Below are 20,578 nucleotides of genomic sequence, written 5' to 3' on the forward strand. Positions count from 1 at the left end.
GTACCATTGTTTGAAAGTTTGAAGTCAGCCAAACCGGATTGGTGAAATAAAAAGAAAAAATGCTGATTCTACCATGTATAATATCTTTAAAGTAAATATTCTCCAAGCAGGCAGATATCCACTGCTATTGCAAGGACCTAAAATCTACAAACAATCTACAGACATACCGCAGACATTTTTCACTGTTATCAAAGACAAAAGATCCCAACAGTCAGCATCGGCCTCCTTACAGTGCCTTTTCAATTCTTTGCACTTTATCCGTTCTTTCTGCATCTATTCAAACTCGCTCCTCAGCAAACAGATCGCCTTTCCATTCGAGTCTTCCAGAAGACACGATGACTGCGCACACGCCACACGCATCCTTAAATGTGTCCCCGGGAGACATTGTGCCGCAAATGTCTTATACGGGATGTTATTTACGAGTTAACGGTTCAATCAGCGGTCAAAGAAGGATGCAGAGGCTAATGTGAAACGGTTCTTACATAATTCATGCAAATGACAAGGATGAGACTTTGATCGGAAGGGAGTTGAAAAAGTCATATTGGTGGAAATGTGGAAATAGATCATGGAATGTAACCCTCCCAAAAAAAGAGTATTTGCTTTCAATTTGCTAAATATATTACATATGTTTGATTATGACGCTTCAAAAGAAGAGACAAAACGCTCTCTCGAAATGACAGCAAAACTGAAGTTAAAAAAAAAAAAAAAAGTATAAATGAGCCTGGAGCTCAACTACAACAAATTACAAATCATATCACATTTTTGTCGTGCTGCTCTATTTGTGAAATCTTGGGTGCAAAGTGATGGTCCCATCAGTCCACCCTCAAACTAAATATGCTGCTTAACCTTCCGTAGGATTTAGTACGTAATTGTCACAAGGGTTTGTTGATCTACAAAAGTGCAAAGTGGGATGATGGCGTACGTGTGGGAGGCAAAAGAAAACGGGAAAGCATGCGTAAGTATTCTCTTATCACAAGGAGATAGGACTGTTTTTCCATGCAGGCTAAAGAGGCCTCCGTCATAAGATAAATGCCTCTCTTAACCTCCTCCTGAAAATGGAAATGAGTGTATAATTCGGGGCTTTAGGTTGGAGAATGCGTTTGGCAACAGTGAGCAACATCATTTTTGGAAAACAGCTATGCAAGTCATGCTCACGATCAAACAAATTCACGGGATAGAAAAAGTTAGAAATCTTTGAGATGACCAAAGAGAGACCAAATAACCCCCCCCCACCTCCTCCCACCAGAATTACGGTGATTTATAAACTGTACAACTCAATTTGTTTTTTTCCCCCAGCTTGGCTTCACCAAGCATTTTCCTACAATTTTGTTTTGGTTCAATGAAAACTCGGTAAATATTTTTTCTTTTTTTTTTTTTGAGGGGGGACTGTTTGTAGGGGGTTACATAGGGGGTTCAAAAAGGTATGCTTGCTGCAAACAACACGGCTTATCATCAAAAGAACACCACACGTACAGTGAAGCATGATGGTGGCAGCTTCATGCATTGATGCTGTTTTTCTTCAGATGGAACTGGACTGGTGGATGCACTGAGTCATGAACAGTTTGAAATAAAAGTCAGTGTTAACACTAGAGCTTCAAGCTTTGGCTAGAAAGCAAAAAAAAATAAATAATTCAGGAACAGCCATCAAGAATCGGGAAAATGTATTTGGGGTTAATTACAGGCTGAGTTGATTATTTAATTCTTGAACTAGTTCACAAATACAAACTAAATAACTACAAATACAAAAACAAAAATATAAAATGAATAAAATTAAATAAAAATCCTTTTACTTAGCTGAAATAGAACTAAACCTCAATAAAACTAAATATTGAAAAAAAAATCCTTGTTCATCATTGTCGATTTGTCCTACATAAACTTTTGCTGTTCATTTTATACGTATTTATTTCAGTATTGTAGTACATCAGTATAGAAGGAAGGAAGGTCATTTGACAATTGTACATTCATTTATTGCACTACACTTAGTGACCTTTTTTTTATTGCAGTGCACTCAACAAATACTTCTTGCACTACAACACTTAAAAATAAAAAAAGGAAAATACTAAAACTAAAATAAATATGAAGTATTTAAAAAATAAAAAAACAAACTACTTTAATAAACAACCAATATAAAAAACACGTCAAAGTGGAAAAAAAAAAAACAAAACCAAAAAAGAACACGATCCCTTTAATAAATCAGGCTTACTCAAGTGTGTTGTTTACTCTACTTGACTGTGCTGTGCTTCTAACATCACTTTACGTGGAGAGATTTATCTAAAAGTTCACAAATATTTCGAGAGTGGTTGCTCTGCACACTTTAAATGTAAAATGTGAAAAATGAAAACCATTTAGTTAATCATTAAGTGGAAATTTATATTTACTTCTTTTCCTTATAATTAACCAAGGGAAAAAAATGCAGCCCAAGCCCAACACAGAAATAACGATTCTGCATCAACCAATTAAAAAACAGCAGCGGTTGGAACTCCACCCTTACACGAATATTTACACAGTCCAAACAGAGACAGCCTCTCAAACCGCCGGTGCTCTCTTTAGTCAAGTAAACAAAAAACTTCCATGTTCCCAGCCGCTATGAAGAAACACATTTAGCCATATCCCCCCCCTGTATTTACTACGATAAACCAAAACCTCATCCCTCGCTGGTGTTTGGATGAATGAGCTCCTCAAAAAGGGGAGGACAAACCCTCAGGACCAATTCATGACTTGATTGAAGGAAAAAAATAATTAAGCCGGGGGAGGTGTATAATAGATGAAAGAAAAAGTGCAGTTATTGACTACTTAATAGCAATAGACTACGCGGAAAGGTAAAAAGACTTCACACAAGATGTAGCGCTGACGCTAAAATAGCTCGCAAAAGGACCATGGCGGCTGAATTATGGGTTCAGTTTAGCCAATGTCACGGAGCGTATATTAAATATTTAAAACACTTATCAAGGGAGGTTTCAAGGCGGCGATTGGACGGGTTGGTTAACAAGTGCGTCAATAACGTTGACAAGCACTCTCCGGAGGTGAGATTGATCTGCAAAACAAGGTCAGGTTATTAAGGTGGCTTACCTTAACAGTTTTGCTAATATTTTAGCCTGGCTCTTATGAAGCCATTAGACCGTCATAATAGTGTCGGACACGTGCCATTTATCAGTCTCCCTGCACCACTGGCAACAATATTACACTACGAAGCAAGGACAAGGCTGTAGGAGTGGGCAGCGTTGTGCCATACAATAGTTGTCCTTTTGCAGTTTTTTTTCTGGAGTAGGAGGTGTCAATTTAGAGGATGTTTTTGTTTACTTCAACATAATAAATTGCACAACACTGGATGGTGTTTATTTGGGAATTGGAAAACGGGGCCACGAGAACCGGAAGCTGTCGTCAGGCGGCAGTTAATTATGAATCCGATACGCTTCCGACTCGCTCAAACAAGGCCGTGTAAGTGTACGAAATGATGTACGGCAGGACACGCACACACGCATGCACGCACACTGTCTCTGGCAAACACTCACTCTTCACACACTTCACTGATGTGCCGCGATAAATATTTACGGATGCTTCCTGGCAGCCATGAAACCAGATGTGATTTACACTTCTTTTTGATGCAGCCCCATTTTTGCATTACATTGAAGGCGCGAGGGCGGAAAATATGTCTGGTTAACTTTGTGAGCAGTTGCGCTGTAGAAGTTTTACATGCATGGAAACCATGAAGATCAAAAATCCAACCCGATAATTATCATACTGAATAGAATTAGATTGATTTGTTTACCGTCTGATGATGCATCTTGTATCACTGACTTTGTGCCATTGTGTATTACATTAAAAATAGCTTTATTAAAGCCAAGTCTTTTAAGCATCACCAGTGCCCCGCAGAATTGTCCTTCAAATACTTCAGATCACACCTTCCCCATTTACTTTATGATCAAAAATGGCGAGACAAGAGCTGACCAATCACTGCCGGGTTGTTTTAGCGCACTTATCTTGACCGGATTATTGATAGCAAAAGTACAAAGTCAGATTGATGCAGAAAGGGGCAAAATCCAGTGACTAAATTAATCATTCAAATATTCATGACATTGTTTTTAATATAAAATATCAATGCAATGTTTTGCGCTAACATCGCCGTTTCACTTATAATTTTTTTTGTAACAAGGTTCAGGTTTTTTCATTTTCAGTATTTTTTTTTTTAATGAATTTAGAATTACCAACATTAGTTCACGTAGTCCCCCATGTCACAATAGAGGACAAATGCTCGTGAAAATCAATGGACTGCTTACTTTTTACAGGCTTCTGTACAGTTCTGTCGTACATCTGCAGCCTTGGCAATCGTTGCATTAGCTTGAGCCAGTGAGCCGCTTGAGCTCCGCTGCAGAGGAACTGTCCACGGCAACAAATGACTGCACAAACAGATCAACAGCAGCCATCCAAAAAGTTCACTAATACTCTTGATGAACTAAATCTCCCGACTATCCCTGCACCTGTTATCCTCTTTGCACCCCAAATCCAACTTCCTCCCAGATTAATAGGCACCCAACTACGGCTACGCCATCAACAGGGAGGGGAAGAGAGATGCGGTTAATTTGGATAATATCACTGCCACATGTCGTCAACAACCGCAGAGCAGGAGGCACGATTCGGCGTGCTGCTGCCAGCTGTGAGGTTTGCATGAACATTGAACAAAGAATCTCTTAATGTTCTCCCTGTCGCACCTGCGCTACCTGGCACGCACATACAAAACCATAAATAAGCGTGACTCCCAAAAGCAGGGGCCCAAAATACATGAGGGTGGGAGTACTCAAAGTCTGTGAGCAGAATATAGAAAATTATTTTCAGGTTTAATAACTGATTTAAGAAGTAAGAGTAAAAAAAAAGTAGTAAATTTTTTTTTACATTCAATTATGCACAATTCCTGCACACAGAATAATTGTCATTGATTAACCTATGTAGCGCTTGTACTGAAAATAACAAGAAACAAAGCTCCAAGCTAAATTCTGAAGGACAATAGGAACTGAACTGAGCTTCGAAAAACAAGCTAAATACAATTAGTTAATAGAAGCAACAAGTAACAAATGTATATTTTAAATATTGGGAGTAAAGGTAAACAGTCATCAAAATTGAACAAGCAAGTGAAGTACAGAAAAATCAAAATTAAAAAAAAAAAACACTTATGTAGAATAATAAAGTATTTGCATTTTGTTGCTGCGCACCACTGCCAAAATGAGGTCAAAGTTTTAATTCATGTCTACTACAGACTGCAGGTGCTTCCGGAATTAACTCAAACGACAAAGCGTCTCGGTTGAGTCACGCTAAAGAGACATGCGTGTGGCAGAACTTCAAAATAGAATGCGCCGAGGGTAAGGCAGGCAGGCGGGCGGCGAGCAAATTGCCGCCATTGTCATGTTGGCTGTCACGGCGCGGCTGACAGGCCCCGTGGAGCCTCAGCGGCGTTGGCAGCGACAAGAGCGAGCGTACAGGTGTGTGTGATAGTCTACTTGTGGATTAATGAGAGATAAAACCCAGCCAGAGAGCATTGTCGTGGCAACGTGTAGTGCATCAAACGTCACGCCGAGGTGTTGTGGAATTTCAAGCTGTGGCATGCTGCATGAGATTTCCGACGTCCTCCAATCCGGATGGAGCAACGCTACGGTCCAATCGCATTACTTCCCGTAAACTCATTCACCACCAGACAAGTAAAAAAAATAAATAAATGGATCTTTGACGTCTTTAGCCGTCAATGGCAGTAAATGAGTTAAAGCCTTTATCTTTATCTTCCCCATCCCCCTTTTCACTAGTTTGGGGAGATGAAGACAAAGGGTGAAAAAACCCAATCCTTCCTAAAAATTAGATTGAATCTGATTTGAATCAGATATGCCTGCAATGTGAACACATTCGGAAAATCTATCATGTTTCCTTTCTGAAAGGAAAGGAAAATGAAAATACTCTTTTAGTCCCTTCCAAATAAACACCTAAACGTGTGTTCATGTTTTTTTTCCCCCCCATAATCAAAACATTTTCTCTCCACGGAACCGACAAACACAATGCACAGAACAAAACTGCACCGAATGCATTGTCCTTCCTTGGCAGTTGTAAAATTTGGCACCTCTGTTACAATGTCAGAAGTTGGCAAATTCAAAAGCTCGACTTCAAGCACTCACTTCACATCTGTACCTCACACACAGTAAATCAGTCTGGGGAAAAGACAGCTTAGCTGGCCGGTGTGATAGAGGCTGTAGTCAACATCTGCTTCCATGCCAGAGTTGCACTCAGCTGAATGCTGCCTTGATCAATTTGTACGCAGATCAATTTTCCAATTTTTTTGTAAGAAAACTAGCAGAGCCTGAATCAACAGCACCTCTGTAGAGACCATGGTTCCCAGGATTAATACGCTTCCCCAATTACTACTGTATCGGAAATGTTGTATATTGTCAACAAATCACAGGCAAATGGCCGATCTCATTTTGTCCAAAAATGGCAGTATTCCTATTCCTTTGTGTTTCTGGGCTTTATGCGGCTTTACTCAGCAGCTGCAGCAGTCTTTGGGGGGTAGAGCAGAAAGGCCAAACCGAGACAGCAACATGCACCGCTAATGAGCGACAACCTTCCCGAGTGGTTTTACCAGCCGTGCAACATGAGGCCCAGTGGGAGTTGACTCATTTCGAAAAGAACTGGCTATCATATATTCAATTAATTCATTACACATGCTCCATTAACACCCCGAGTTTCAATGTGTCAACAAACTTTCGCTTATCCTTTAAAAGTATTTGCCGCCGGTGGGAGGTAAAACTTTGTTATTATTGATAATTTGTGTGCTTATTTTCCCTCCAGAGAAGGTCTTACTGTAATATTACATAATGTTGCTCAAGATGGATGAAAATGAGGCTGTTTAACTGTTTGCACATATTTTACACACAATTGAGTCGCAAGGACTGCAGCGATAAAGACTAATGCCATTCCACGGGCAAAGTCGAGTTCTAATCCCTCAATTACCGCTGTGTATTGTTCCATTGCCACGTTTCCCGGCCTATATAAAATCCAATATGGGGAGATTTTCACAAGTCAAGTGTGTTGTTTAAGAAATTAGATTAGTTTTTGAACCCGTCGCAAATTCCTTCGTTGTACCTGTCAAAAGTGACGGCTCCCTGTTGGCCCTTATCAAATTCAGCAAATTCATTTTCTCTCCAGGTATGAGGACTTGTGCTGCTGAAGGTTATTATTCTGTTTGTTTGTCAGTTTGGGATTTTCTGCATCCAGTCGGGATGAGATTTTTTTTTTTTGTTTTATTTGTCGTTGGCTGCCACTTGTCCTTTCATTACCCGGACACATCTCGCTCCTCCTTTTTTGTTAATGGAAACTGTCGATCTACGAGATGGGCCCCGCATCTCGTCGGAATGCATCAGAATCGAGGGTGAAATTTAGGCTGGGGAAAGTGGAGGCCCGTTTTATTTATTTAGTTTTGTTTCAGTCAGCCCAGGCTGCCTTAGGCTTTGACTGTTCCAATTGTCACAACTCATTCTTCGCAAGGTATTAAATGAATATGAGAATGCAGCGGGGGTGGAGCCGAGCGAAATGCCAGGCGCTGTCGCCACAGTGGGCAGGCTAAACTGGCAGCAAAGCAGACGGACAATGTTTGCTCATCGTCAGCCTCATTAAACCAAACCGCCTGGCACCTTCAAATGGCCACCAAAGTTGAGGAAGAAGTGGAAAAAGGTCAGGAAGTGCAGTGGAATCAAATTAGAAATGGAAAATAAAACAGTTCTGTTAATGCCGCCATGTCGCAGTATTGATTTAACTAATTGAAATGACACAGAAGGAGAGAAATCCAAGGGCTGTCTCCTGGCCTCAGGAGCAACGCTCGCTGCCTACAATATAGGATCGGAAATGTCCCTTGGGGGCTCACACTGATACTCCCCAGACTGGTTTGACTGTACAATTATTAGCAGCCAGCAAGCTCTGGGTTTTAATAGCCACTAAAATATATGTAATAGGAGGAAATCTGAGTTCTAGTAATACAATCACCACTTATTTAAACATCAATCACAGCCTCTTTCAAGAATGATTCCTATGTGGTACTTTTGAATCAGAGCTAAATTCAAGTCGAAACCAATGTGGTTGCGCGACGTATGCAGGGGTAGGAAAAGTGTTTGACAGCTCCTGAATGTTCACACGGCGATCAGATGAATTTCTGGCTTTACTAATCACTGCGCCGACAGTTTTAAGTTTGAATTATGTTTTTGCATAAACGCCAGAGAAGCATGTTCATTTGTTACGAGCATTTATTTAGCATTAGTATTCTGAGCTAAACGACAGAAATGACGCAAACGTCATCTTGATGAGTTCTAACAATCAGCAGTTTGAAATGAATGCCATTCATAAAGAAAAGCCAACAGTACCACATCATCTGCAGAAAGCAGAAATATAATACTGAGGCCACCAAATCGAGCCCCCTCAATGCCATGGCTGGGCCCATAAATTCTGTACATAAAGGTTATGAACAAAATTGTTGACAAAGGGCAACCTTGGCGGTGTCCAACCCTCACTGGAAACTAGTGCGACTTACAGCTGGCAATGCGCTGACATAGTCGTAGAGGGGCCGAACAGTGAGTTCGGTACGGTATACTCCGAAGCACTCTTAACAGAACTCTCAGAGGAACACGGTCCAATGCCTTCTCCAAGTCCACAAAACTAGACTGGTGGGGTGAATTCCATGCACTCCCAAGGGGCTTGCCAATGTAGTAATCATGTTCTATTGTTCCATGACCAGGACGAAAACCACAAAACTCCTCCTGAATCTGAGATCTAACTCAGGTCCTGATTGCAGGGTGGCTATTCTTCCTAATCATGCCCATCCAGGCCTCACTCTCATATCCCACGTAAGCATTGCCTCAACAAATAGTTCCCCAGTACCCCCTCCAAGGACTCTCAAAAGGGTGGGTTGTCTGAGCAGTTGCTTGGTGTATAAGCACAATAAACACTGAGGACCCATCCTCTTCACCCAAACAAGGAGGGAAATTAGCTACTCCAGACTGGAGGAGCGCCTTGTCTCTTTCAAAAGTCCGGGTACCAGAGACTGAGCTATGTGTCGAGGCGAACGCGACTATGTTTACCACCTTACAAGTGGTACACCCATGAGAAGGGGGACCCATATTGTCCTTTTAAGCGGAGCCCAGGCAGGTCCCATGGGCACAGGCCTGACCACCTGGTGCTCACCTTCAAACTCGAGGCCTGGCTCCAGAGGAGGGGCTCCAATGATCCACATCCAGACATGGTACAATATTTTAACTTATCTTACAGTGTCTGACCTGTGCTTTGTCTGGTTCTTCAGCTCAGACATGTGGTTGATTCTGCCTGGGGCATAAAGTCCCAGACAACTTATCTCCTAGTATCATTGGCTCACACAAAACCCTCCAGCACAATAAAGTGATGCCTCACTGCTCTGTCGCATTATTTGGTTGTAGAGGGCAAAGGTATCGATGTTTCTGTGCTTTTTTTGTTGGGATAAAACTAGTATTCCTGCTCATGCAATCTGACATGGGGAGCATCTGGGTGAAGCTTTCTCAATTTCACTTCATTCATGCGTGAGAAACAGGTGTATGACAGCATTGGTCACTTCACTCCCACTTTTAAACTCCACACTCTTGGAGACAATAGAAATCTGAACCAAAGCCTCAATTTGTACTGACCCTGTCAGCATGAGACATTTTCTAACAGAATCCCACATTTTTGATCTCGTCTAGTCATGTCTTTGCTTTTATGATCCCACTAATCATATCCCGGCTGATCCCCTGGGGTTCTTGTGTCCTACCGTCCTGCTCCTCTTTCCAAGCAGACAGAGCTTTTAATTAAACAGCAGCCCGGTCACAGTGAACCTTCTCCGCCCTGGATGTCACATGACGACCCGACTCTGGTCTCTGTTTCTGAAATTACTTAATTGGATGCAAACTCAGGGGTGCGGAAATCAATATGGAACTATATATGCTATAAGGTAAATCCATTAGTCAATACTTCACCCTTCATTTGCCGAAGGCTCTGTTCAGATCTAATTACCCACAACTGGGACTTTTGCGGGATCTGGTTAGGATCACAATTCTGTTGGAGTTTCAAAGTTCGCAAAAGCCCGCAACAATCACCATTGTCTTCCATTTAATAATGACAGCTAAATGACTGCAGTCATAATGGTTGCATATTCAGTTCCACTGGCTTCCTTGATGGATTTCAAGAAATCCATTGAAAAAAAGGCAAAGCATGTTCTCCACTTGTATTGGGCCACTTATGTACACTCATGTTGTTCAAATTATATCAAAGAAAGGCAATTCCTTCGGGAAAATAATGGCACACACACGCACACGAGACATACAGATGATAACCAAAATGGGATTCATTTGACAAGAGCATGGAACCATGCCGAAGCGCTGAACCCACTTACCCAGTTTTAATCACATTTTAGTAGACATGGACATACACTTGTGTGTGTGTGTATAGAAATAGAAATATTCAACTAGTGTTCCACATATTCAAAGAGCAAACACACATTTATTAATCAATGTCAGTATTTTTTGTGTATTGTATTTCTGAAATGTAACTGATTTTGACGACATTTTGTTAATATGTCACGAGAATAATAACCCAGACTAGCCGTAGTAACAGTCTGGCTAAACAGTAAGGGTATGCATCTTTCAACTAAAGCCGAATCAATACGGTTTTCAACATAATGTGTGCAGTGTTGATCCAATCCTCCTGCAGTCATGTCCTGAGGGTCTTCTCATTACCGTGGTCCAAACCTAGGTTACATTGTGGAGCAATTCCTTCGCAATACAAATAGAGTAAAATATGGGATAACTTATATATTCGCCTTAAAACTGTTCAATTTGAAAGTTGAAGGATTTGATTTGGTTCGACACAGAGAGATTCCGAATCACGTCAATATAGTATAGCTCAGTTCGAGACGGAATGATGCAATGACTTTTTTGTTGTTGTTTTTATTGTAAGAACTTTGTCAGTATGGTAAATGTGCCCTTTCCTTATGAGATAGAGCTCTTCAATAATGGACTTCTCGATACAATCTCGACATATATCAAAGTGGAAATATTTGATTCCATTTGTGCACTCATCTTTAAAAAAAAAAAAAAAAAAAAAAAAAAAAAAAGTTTTCACGAATCAAGCTGGTTATTGTTGTTGTCAGTTGTAATTTCACTTTTAAAGCCACTTTAACCAAAACACAACAAACCAATATCGACAAATGTCCAAATGTGTTCAACACTTCATTTCAGTTACGGTAATTCATTTCGCACAACATGAACATAACATATTACAATGTTTGTGCCTACCTGTAGGGCGCCTCGTCCAGCCTGGTGGTCAAATTCGCAGACACCGACAAGGAGCGGACCCTGCGCCGGATGCACCAGATGGCGGGTCAGCTCGGCATCTTCAGTCCCATGACTATCCAGTTTGGGGCCTATGGCGCCTACTCTCACGCTGTAAGTCTCAGCCCGGCGGGGGAGGAGACGGTGAGCTTGAAAACAGAAAACAAAACGCTTGTCATTGAAGGTTTGACCTCGCTTCTTTCCCACCAGGAATGTGATGATGTCCACTTGTTTGAGTAATGCACTGACTTGCCACAACCTTTGGTACACCTGCACAGTCTAATCCAGAGGTGTTCAATCCTGTTCCTCGAGGGCCGCTGCTCTGCCTGTTTTCCATCTCTCCCTAATGCGACACACCAGATTTAAATGATCAAATAATCAGTAAAGTCCGCAGAAGCTGGATAATGATAATGATCGTTTGAATCAGGTGTGTTGCAGAGGGGACAAATGGGAAACAGGCAGGACAGCGACCCTCGCGGAACAAGATTGACCACCCCTGGTCTAATCTAACACAAAATACAGTACCAAATGTATACCATATGATTATTCTTATGGTGTGAAACTGCACCATATAAACATGCATTTATATTTAGACCCTCTCTTGGAGCGAAATACACTGAACCATTTTTCGGCATTTTCCTGAATGTTAATTTTTTTTTTTTGCCACAAACAAAAGGGGTGGACAAACAACAGTGCTCAAAGGCCAAATTGGATTTTTAAAACAAACAGATTGTCAAATTCATTCATCGATGAAGATTAAAAAAAAAAAAAAGAAGAAATAAACTGTGTGTGTGTGCGTGTGGATGTAAAATATTATGAATCATTCTATTATTCCAATTTAAATTTGAATTAATAATAAACTAAGAAAAAGAATAAATATTAGGTTAAATGCAAGTGTGTTTTTAGAATATTTTTTTTCAATAAACCAACGAATTATTTGATTATATAAATGAATAACACATTTTAGGATAATGTAAGATATACTAGCGGATATTGATGTTGATTTTTTCATGGTGGGTTATATCCACAAGGCACTATACTTTGCCCACCCGACAAACAAATAAACAAATGTGGGTGTCGTTAGTCCATCAATGAGTTCCCGTCAGTATTTCAGTCCGAGCCATGCGGGCCCAGTCCGTCCCCTGTCGCAGACAATAACGTCGGCATCATAATTTCCAGGTCACACACAGACGCCGCTCAAGCTGACACAGCCAAATAAAGAAAAAAAAGAAAACCAACAGACACATGCACAGTGTGGCGATCGGTGAAATAAAAACAAAATGGGATACATGTCATTGTCGTCTGTGAGTCTGAAAGGTATACAACACAATTCTATTTTTTAATTTATTATTTATTTGGCTGCGTGTCGGGTGGGTGGCATCTACGTGACGTGGTACTGGTAAATCCGTTCTCTACGCCATTTGGCCTGAAATACTTATGAAACGGACTAAAGCGCTGATGAATGCCATCCACAAATAAACATGTCAAACTGTTAACTAAAGCGGAAGATTCAGGTTATTTCCTGTTCCATGGCAGATTATAACAAAATCTGGGGCGTGTGTGATTCAACTGATGTCACAGTGACTCACGACGTATATTCTTTGAAGGCACCATTTTGCTTTCAGCCGTTTCTATTTGAGTGTATATATGGGGGGGCTTCAGTTACGACATTTCAGGCGAGTTTATACAGCAGTGAAAGAACACACAACAGGACTTTACCGCCGTACATACAGGTTTTTATTTGATTGTTTTACAGTCATGGCCGAGAAGTCTTTTTATAAATATGAATTTGTTACATTGGTGATATGGCCGTTCCGACTTTTGTAAGCCGAGGCCACCCTGTAATAATATCATGCAAGTGTACCTAAAGTTCTGGCTCATAAATCTGTAATACATTTTACAGAATGACACTGTCTTTTTACACGATTATTTATGCAATGTTTTATCATATGTAGGCATTGGCATTGCTGTGTTGCTTATCTAGTTCCCATTCAAGTCACTTTTTTTTAGGATTACTTCTGTGAATTCCATCCGCCAACACATTTTACCTTGCACTCAAAACTCAAGTGTATGTCATTACCGAGAACCAACACAGGCTCACCCACAAACCCCGCCAGCCCCCTGCCCTCCCCCTTGGCACTAGCACCATCACCACCGCCGTTTCATATTCACACATGAAAGTCACAGCCCGAGTTAGAAGTCTGTGAGATTTTGCACTCACGCGGTAGCTAACAACTCATCCTGACAGGTGAGAATCGCCCACTCACGCATTCGGAATCCCTCCACTACCCTCCCTAATTCCAGCTCATGTATAATTCCCATAGAGGTAGAATATGGAATCATCAGTGCATAATCATGATCATGAGGCAGTACAATGAGGCCAGAAGTGTGTTACGGACTGGTAGCTGGAAAGTGATGCCGAAGGGCGATGCGATCCAAGAACAAGGCGCCGGCCAAGTAAACAGAGATGTGAGAGTAAACACGTTCTGCTCCCGCGGCTATTTCACTCTCCTCTCCGTCCTTCCCCTCCTTCCCCCACCCGCTGATCTCTAATCCTACAGCAGATGATGCAACAGCAAGCAGCCCTGATGGCGGCAACACAAGGGTCCTACCTGAACCCCATGGCGGCCATTGCTGCCGCACAAATGCAGCAAATGGCAGCGTTCAATGTCAACGGACTGGTGGCGACTCCCATGACACCATCCTCAGGTATGAGGGCGATTTATCTTCCCAATAGTCCTCACCTGGCCAACGTACATATTTATCCAAATGAACTGATTTGTTGTTGTCTGCTGAGTTGTTAACCAGTGAGATTCCATGAGTTCTTCTGTGCAACAGATTGATACCTTCAAGTATCTACATTTACCACATACATGCCTGTCCAGGTCAAATCAGCCGTAAGCCTTTGAAGGATCACGGGGAATTTCGAAACAGTGAAAGAGTAAAACAGCATAGGAATGAACATGCAGTACATACTAAACATGAGGAAGAGAAGTCAAACAGAGGTCAGAGGGTGACTCGACACGGTTGTGAGATTTGCACTTGCAGTGTAGTCAATAAAAATGCACTTTCCTCTTTCACTGATGGGTTGATTAATAATCCATGCATTCATTTCAGAAAGGCTATTCATACATTTTAAATAGATCCGTCGTTCATAATTTGACAATCTTTAGTAGACAATTATTACGAGGATAATTTTAGCCGGGATCAAAAGCGAGGCAAAAGATCCCGTGTTCATGGAAAATTAATCGTATTGAAACGCTAATAAGTGGCTAGCAAAACTGTTCTGTATTGTTTTCTTCAACGCAGCAGGCCTTTGTTTCATGCCTCGTTACCTAAAAACTCAGGAGTGACATGTAAAGCCTTGTTTAGCGCAGAACCCATTCATTTGACCAGGAATCAAACATTTAGGTCAACAATGGGGTTATGTTGACCATCACTATGAGTCAGTAAACAGATTAAGATAATCCTAGACTAATATTAGGGTGGACTAAAAAAAAAAATCAAATGGAATTGAGATATATTATGCTTACATAGAATTTTGGATTCCAAAGATTCACAAGCGTCTTTGGCAGAAAAGCATTCGGAATTCAAACACTTTTCAAGCCTTGAAAAAGCTACATTAAAAAATTCAAGCACTTTCAAGAATTCCAAGTGAGTGCCGGAATACAGATTTTTACGGGCAGGATTATAAGAAGAAGCAGAGGTAATAAATTCATCCAAGGTCTTTGTACATGTGCCCTTGTTGCATTTTTTACGATTCCGCTTTCCGTTCTGAAAGAAGCCTGCGTTGAAGGGAGCCTATGATGGTAGGATATGTACGGCATTCCGTCCACAGTCATTGGCAGCTGCATTCCACTCTTCCTCGCTCTCTCATTATCTCTCACCGCCTTGCTGTCACTCGCTCTACATGACAGCTTTTTTTTTTTCTGGGAACGCCGCCAATCCTGATGACTTTGGATTTCGAGTCCTTGGTTTGGCAAATATAAAAGCGATGACTCAAAAGCGATAATCCCGGACCTCAGTCTGAACTACCTTCTCGGCCGTTGTCACGAAAGACTGTTTTGACGGCTCGACACTAAGTAGGCAGGCAGCCAGAAAGGCAGGGTCATTGCAAATACATTAAATAAAGTGTCTGGCCGCTGTACGCAGCATTTGTAATCCACAAGGCCTACACATACCAGGTAATGCCTATCAAACGTAATCCCAGATGTTTTGAACGCCCTTCGCCTTGGATTAGAAAAATAATAAAAATCCATCAGCACAAAAGGGCGCTTACAAAGTGACACCAGTCCGCCTGCTACATTGAAAAGATGCACTACAATCTCCTTCTTGAGACTCATATATGGGTCATTGGATGTTTATCGTCAAATATGATCATTTACAATTTGTTTGAATTGGAAATGATGATAATCCGAGTTTTTCACATTATGATTGGGATTTGAGCTGGTAGTTCAGGGACAGTTTGATACTGAAATGAATACTCACAACTCAGACTTTTGAGAGATTAAAGTCGCAAACTTTTGAGAAATGCAAATTGCCAGTCTCGTCCACTTAAGACTCGAGACTTGAGTCTGACTCTCTTGAGTCTCGTGAACATTACGAGTCTTGCTCTCATTTTCTCTCCTTAGTCCAAATGTCTGTGTGAGTGCGTGCGCCTTAGGTGTTGGCTCGTAACTTGTCACTCATTCTCTCACCCTACTTTTCCCTGCGGCCGAGCAACGTCCAGTGTTAATGACGTAGAGTAGACAAATGTGACGACAACAGCATACAAACAATCACCAGCAAGGCAAACTCGGAGCAACAGGCTGTTACAGCGCTGCCAAATCTCGGACTGGATTTGGGACCTAAAGACTGTCTTTACTTGGAACCGAAAGACTCTGACTTAATATGGAAATTAGAGAAAAAAATTCAAGCAGACCGATACAAATGCGCAGTGATGCACAGACTACAAAAATTGTGTTGCTCTGTATTGAGTCTGCGTCATGTTGTTCTCATTTCTTTACACCCCCCAAAAACTCTCTCAATTTATTTGCAGGCACCAGCACACCCCCAGGCATCAATGCAACCGCCGTCCCCAGCATAGCCACCCCCATCGGGGTCAATGGCTTTAGTGCCCTGGCGCCACAAACCAATGGGCAGCCCACGTCCGAGCCAATTTACACCAACGGCATTCATCCTTACCCAGGTGAGTTGAAAACGTCTTTTGCTCAAAGAATTTCTTGTGTCACCTAATGAACAACATGTCACATGCAACACGATGAATGGCGTCTCATGTTACGATTAAAAAACAGACAGCTCTTTTTTCCAGTTTATCCTCTTGCGACTTATCTTTTTGATTTGAAGCCTTCTAAACTCCAGGGCCAGTCGACTGCATCTTTGGCAGATTCCAGAGCGGCCAACCTCCATATGATGATGAATCAATCATTTCACCCTTCAATCCATTCTGGTTAATTTGACGTGCGTCAGCCTGTCCTGAGCGCCTTGATGCTGTCTGAGAATGATTCCTGGAGAAGTGACAGGACTCACGCTCCCTTTCTTGTGTATTATGCAAAGAGAGCGGCAGTTGTAATGAACTACAAAGTGGTTTGTTTGGCACGTTATTAATATTTGATGCAAACATCTGGGTCGAACAGGCAATATTGAAGAACTGAGCGGGATGACAACCCAACTATCTGCCATCTCTCAGTGTGATCTTACCCCCGATGGCTCGCCACAGTCAGTTAAGCCAGATTTCCTCAAAGTGCTACAGTTCACATTAGCGCACCGCAGGTGACATTCAGCAACTGATTTGCATGGAGGTTTGTAGGCGGTATGGCAAGAGCTGCCTCAACTTCACGTAAATAGTGTGACAACATAGCAATGTGATGACACAGTGTAACAGGTTCAAGTACAAAGAAAGTGACATCATCCCTTCTACACTGGTTTTTCAATAAAAATGATAATATTTCATAAAAATGTCGGCATGATACCCATTGACAGAGACCTGTTACAACGAAAAAAAATGCAACATGAATTCCAGGCCACTAATTGACACACCAACTGAAATGATCTTTTAAATACCTGTTGTTGGCATAAAAAATGTCCAGGTCTGGTTTAAAGTGCACAGCACAATAATGCATCTTCACTGCGTTCTACCGGTGTTGTTTTTATTGTGACATACTCCTCAGCAGCAGGGTGACTTACTGGACCACTCTTAGCATTCGACTTTGCGGCATTTCTGGGTAGACAGGCAAGTGGTGGCTATTGGTAATTTTGGGATGTTCTCGAATGGCTGGTCCATATGAGTTTGGTGTACGGCCAAATGCATAGAGCTAGACGTGACGTTTGCTAGCAGAAGCTGAGCTGCGTTCGATTTGTTTAGATGTACTAGATGTCTGGCTAGAGCTCGAGTTACACTTAATGTCCAATACTCTCTTCCATGTGCGAGACTGGAACGCCTCTGTACCATACCACAAAATCACAATTGCAATACCTGTGTTGTTCCAACCCTAGTATTTAGTTTTGTGTGCTTTTATGTAACCTGCCCTTTTTTGGGCGGGGAGTGGCTTACAATCTACCCTGCCTCGAAAAAGGACAAAACACGTGAAAAACAAGATAATCACAGGGGCAATGCCAGAAATGTTTCTGGCTGGGTGGCCTTTGGGAATTTCGGGAAAATTCTCATTCTCCCGAATGGCCGGTTATTTCCAGGCTGACTGGCCATCATGCACCAGCCGTCCGCACTCTCCCAATCCTACACATCCCTCTCCTATCAACGATGACGGTTCAACGTATGACTGCCGCACTCCTTCGTCGCCTACATTTCGGCATGTGACAACCTATTGATGACAACTTTTCAGCATATGACTGCCGCATGACAACCCCCCACCCAAGCCCCCTCGCTGCGTCAATGTATATTCTTCGGAACATGACGGCTCAATTATTTGAAACACAAACCTACTTAATGTTAGGCAAGACCCACTCATCAGTCGGGGTCATTTCTTCTTAAATAAGAAACTCAAAGGGCTTTCAATACGGATTTTCAGCAATCAGATTCACAAAAATCGAGTAATCAATTATTTGTGTCTACTAATACCATTTTGGCATCGTAACAGCAATTGGTCCAGTGGATACCAAATCGCAAATCGTGCCACGCCAAACTGTACTACTGAGTGGAAAAAGAGACACTTATCACGTCTTTTGTCTTTGTCTCGGCGCCTCTCTTGACCACTCTCCACCCTCTCTTTGTTTTCCACCTCCCCCCCTTTTTTTTCCACCCCACTGCCTCTCTTGCAGCACAGAGTCCGACGGTGGCCGACCCTCTCCAGCAGGCTTATGCCGGCGTCCAACACTACGCAGGTGATCCGTCTGTCGTGTATCCTCTCTCGAAAGTGGCTCGCTCACTCCATCCGCACCTCCCTCTCTGTTTGACACTCTGACAAGTAAAGATAGCTGGCGCAACCGGCTAATTTCCACCAGGATTAGGCTGCTTTACATTAGGCTTGCGAAAGGATTTGGAGTTGACTTGATAGTACGCCCACACACGCGAAAAAATAACAAGTCTTAATTCCTAAAATACACAAAGAGCTGAGGTTCTGAACTTGTCATAGTCTACACGAGAGATGACATAGGCTTCTCACTGCTTCTTGACATCGACTCTCATTAACGAGACGCAAGTCTTCATGCCCGGGTGAGCCGTTGCTTAGGTCTCTTTGTGCGGCGCTTCAGAGTGCTGTGGTACCTCGCAGCGAGATGACAAACCATTCAGCGACACGGGTCAAACTTTCTATATGTCCATGTGAGATCAATTAGATTTGGAATCATTTGTTGCAGAGTCAGTCAATAAATGACAAACTATGAGCCCAAAACATTTTAATCTAGGTCCAAATCATCATAAGTACATGTGTACTTGCACATAAAGAGTGTTTATAACTTTCACAAACAACGAAGGCTAAACTTAGTTCCTACGCAACATATTGTTAAAAAGATCTTAACTTGAGATGCATACCTTTTAGGGCCAGGCAATTACAATTAATTAATTACGACAATTACCAATGCTCCAATGTTTGTTCATAAAGGAACATACTTGAATTCATTCTTTTGAAATAATGAATTTTAGAAATTTAGTTTGTTCCTAAAGGAACTGACACAATTACAGTGTTTCAAAGAATTTCATTTGTCATAATTTTTTTTAACCATTAAACATTTACTTGTTTTGTATCAAAAATATAATTGTTTGAATAATGGTGATTTCAATAATTACCATCACGGTTGGGATTATTTATTTTTTCCCCCCCATAATCAAACAGCTAGACTTTCTTTACACCAATTACTTCTTTTCCGTTGTCTTTGGAGACATCTTGCGGCACCTTGGGGCATTATAGAAAGAACACAAACATGCATATAGGTGAGTTTTCCAACCGATAGGTGAGGGATTAGTTACGCAAAAAAATAAATAAAAAATGTAAATCGGTGATGTCATGAATAATGAAATTCATAAAAGGATTCACTATGGATGCATTTGCTAACATCACACAGTTAATCAGGTGCTGCCAGCTCAAATTATATCTTGTTAGGTGCACGTGTATGATGATAAAATCTAGCTAATGTTTGTTATAGGAGTTTTTGTGTTTTTTAAATACAAGCTGCAATCGTATTGGTTCCATCCAATCAGAAAACGGAGAAACGATTATTCCCCCCCTTCTTGCTTCCTCTCCCCTTTTGCAACAGCAGCCTACCCCGCCGCCTATGCGCCAATCAGCCAAGCATTCCCACAGCAGCCGACCATCATTCCCCAGCAACAGCGGGAAGGTAAGAGCGGGTGAACGCGCCCACCCAAGATAAAAGGTGATAATTGCTGTGTTCCATTCTAATGTTGCGCCGCCGCTTTGAATTAGCAACGGGAAGGGGAAAGAGAAAGGGGGGTGGGGTCATGGTGAGAAAAGAAAAGACCGTCTCGCAGCATGAAGAAAATAAAAATTGTGAGGAAATTTAAAGAACATTAGCGACGAGACAAAAGTTACTCTGTCATTATTCAAAAAGCGCACTAATTCACACTCGGACTGCTTAATCAGTCCATTACAATGTATTTAAGTGGTTATAAATATTCATCAGATTAATTATCTGCATGCATAATCATTTAGCGCCATTACTAGAAGAAGCGTTCACATGCACACGCACTCACATGCATGTGCACATACTGGCACGGACCGTGGCATCAAATGTAGGCAAAGGAT

General features: G+C 41.7%; 1 protein-coding gene across 8 annotated transcripts in view; it reads left to right on the plus strand.

Moving 5' to 3' along the window:
* The window catches only part of celf6 (CUGBP Elav-like family member 6), a 174,315-nt gene that overhangs the window by 131,418 nt on the left and 22,319 nt on the right, over positions 1 to 20,578 (plus strand). For 2 of the 8 annotated variants that reach the window (XM_088297173.1, XM_088297176.1), the window contains exons 6-10: positions 11,331 to 11,504; positions 13,922 to 14,069; positions 16,399 to 16,548; positions 18,639 to 18,701; positions 20,073 to 20,153. In XM_088297173.1, the coding sequence (XP_088153299.1) occupies positions 11,331 to 11,504; positions 13,922 to 14,069; positions 16,399 to 16,548; positions 18,639 to 18,701; positions 20,073 to 20,153 (616 nt within the window). The remainder of the gene's footprint in view (positions 1 to 11,330; positions 11,505 to 13,921; positions 14,070 to 16,398; positions 16,549 to 18,638; positions 18,702 to 20,072; positions 20,154 to 20,578) is intronic. The other 6 variants (XM_088297179.1, XM_088297181.1, XM_088297177.1 and 3 more) reach the window with 5 other exon arrangements.

The sequence above is a fragment of the Idiotropiscis lumnitzeri genome, chromosome 5 (genome assembly GCF_059441095.1).
Source record: "Idiotropiscis lumnitzeri isolate Australia: NSW breed Sydney's pygmy pipehorse chromosome 5, RoL_Ilum_1.0, whole genome shotgun sequence".
Lineage (NCBI taxonomy): Eukaryota > Metazoa > Chordata > Actinopteri > Syngnathiformes > Syngnathidae > Idiotropiscis > Idiotropiscis lumnitzeri.